The following is a 1,173-nucleotide window of genomic DNA, read 5'->3' on the forward strand; positions in this document are numbered from 1 at the left end:
GCTTCCTGAGGATGAACATCATTATTTTTTGCTTTCTTCCTCCAAAGTCCATTGCGAAACTTACCCTCTACAGAAGTCTTTTCTGATCTCCTATGCTGCTAGTGCCTCCCATTCTGCAACTACCTGGAATTTAGTTGCTATTTGCTTAACATATGTTTTATATATACTTATATGTGTACATAGAATCACAGAACTTAAGAGTTGGAAAGTACATCAATAGCCATCTAATCTTGCCTATACACTAATAAAATATGTTGCTCCTTCCTAAAGAATATAAGCCCCCTGAGGGTATGGACTCTTTTATTTTTGTCTTTATATTTCTAGTGTTTAGTATAGAGCCTGACACATAGAAGTCACTTAATGAATTTTGCTGATTAATCTATTAATTAACGATAAACTCTATAAAACTGCCTACTTGGGGTGGAGAGTCCAGGCTGAGCTCTCCTTTGCAAACATTTCAGGTTGTGCTTCGACAAAGAAAGTTAGCAATAATAAAAACAGGGCTCCATATTCCTTTCATAAACAGCATCCCTAAGGGCACCATTTTTATTGCTAAGCCTGTCAATAAACTTAAGTCTCTAGCTAACCAAGTGGTAGGACTGGAAGGAAAGAGGAACAATTCATTTAACCCTCATCTATTATACCCACTGCCATTACCACTTTATCCCCTCATATGCCTTGCAAAAAATAATTTACCATTTAGAACCAAGGACTCTGATCTGGGCACATGAACTCTCCCTGCCCCAGGCCTCAACTCAGGGGGTTCACAAATGGAAGCTACTTTCTGGACATTTTTCTACCCTGTCCAAGTACCTTCTGGATGCCCAACCTGAGCTCCTGGGTTCTGAAAGCATATACCATTGGGTTGAGGGCCGGAGGGATGACATTATGCAGTACATTGAGGAGCACAGGGATTAGGGGAAACTTCCTCTCTGCCAAGTGTGTGACTGACAACACAATGATACCTGTGTAGAAGAAAAGGATGAGGATGAAGTGGGAGCTGCATGTACTGAGGGCTTTTGAAATGGCCTCAGTGGAATTCAGCTTCAGCACTGAGCGTAAGATCAGGACATAGGAAGAAAAGACCAGGGCCATATCACTTCCAAACATGACCCAAGCCAAGGCCAGCTGGTAAAATCTGTTGACTGTGATGTCATCACAGGCCAGGCTGAT

General features: G+C 41.7%; 1 protein-coding gene across 1 annotated transcript in view; it reads right to left on the reverse strand.

Moving 5' to 3' along the window:
* Positions 1-777: 777 nt before the first annotated feature.
* OR56B4 (olfactory receptor family 56 subfamily B member 4) overlaps positions 778-1,173 on the reverse strand; it is a 660-nt gene continuing 264 nt past the window's right edge. The window contains exon 1 of the mRNA XM_069107881.1: positions 778-1,173. This exon is cut by the window's right edge and continues 264 nt beyond it. Within this exon, the coding sequence (XP_068963982.1) occupies positions 778-1,173 (396 nt within the window).

Source organism: Petaurus breviceps, unplaced genomic scaffold, assembly GCF_028583685.1.
Source record: "Petaurus breviceps papuanus isolate PSGF00001 unplaced genomic scaffold, PetGlider_PUasm1.0 90294, whole genome shotgun sequence".
In the NCBI taxonomy this organism is placed as follows: Eukaryota; Metazoa; Chordata; class Mammalia; order Diprotodontia; family Petauridae; genus Petaurus; species Petaurus breviceps.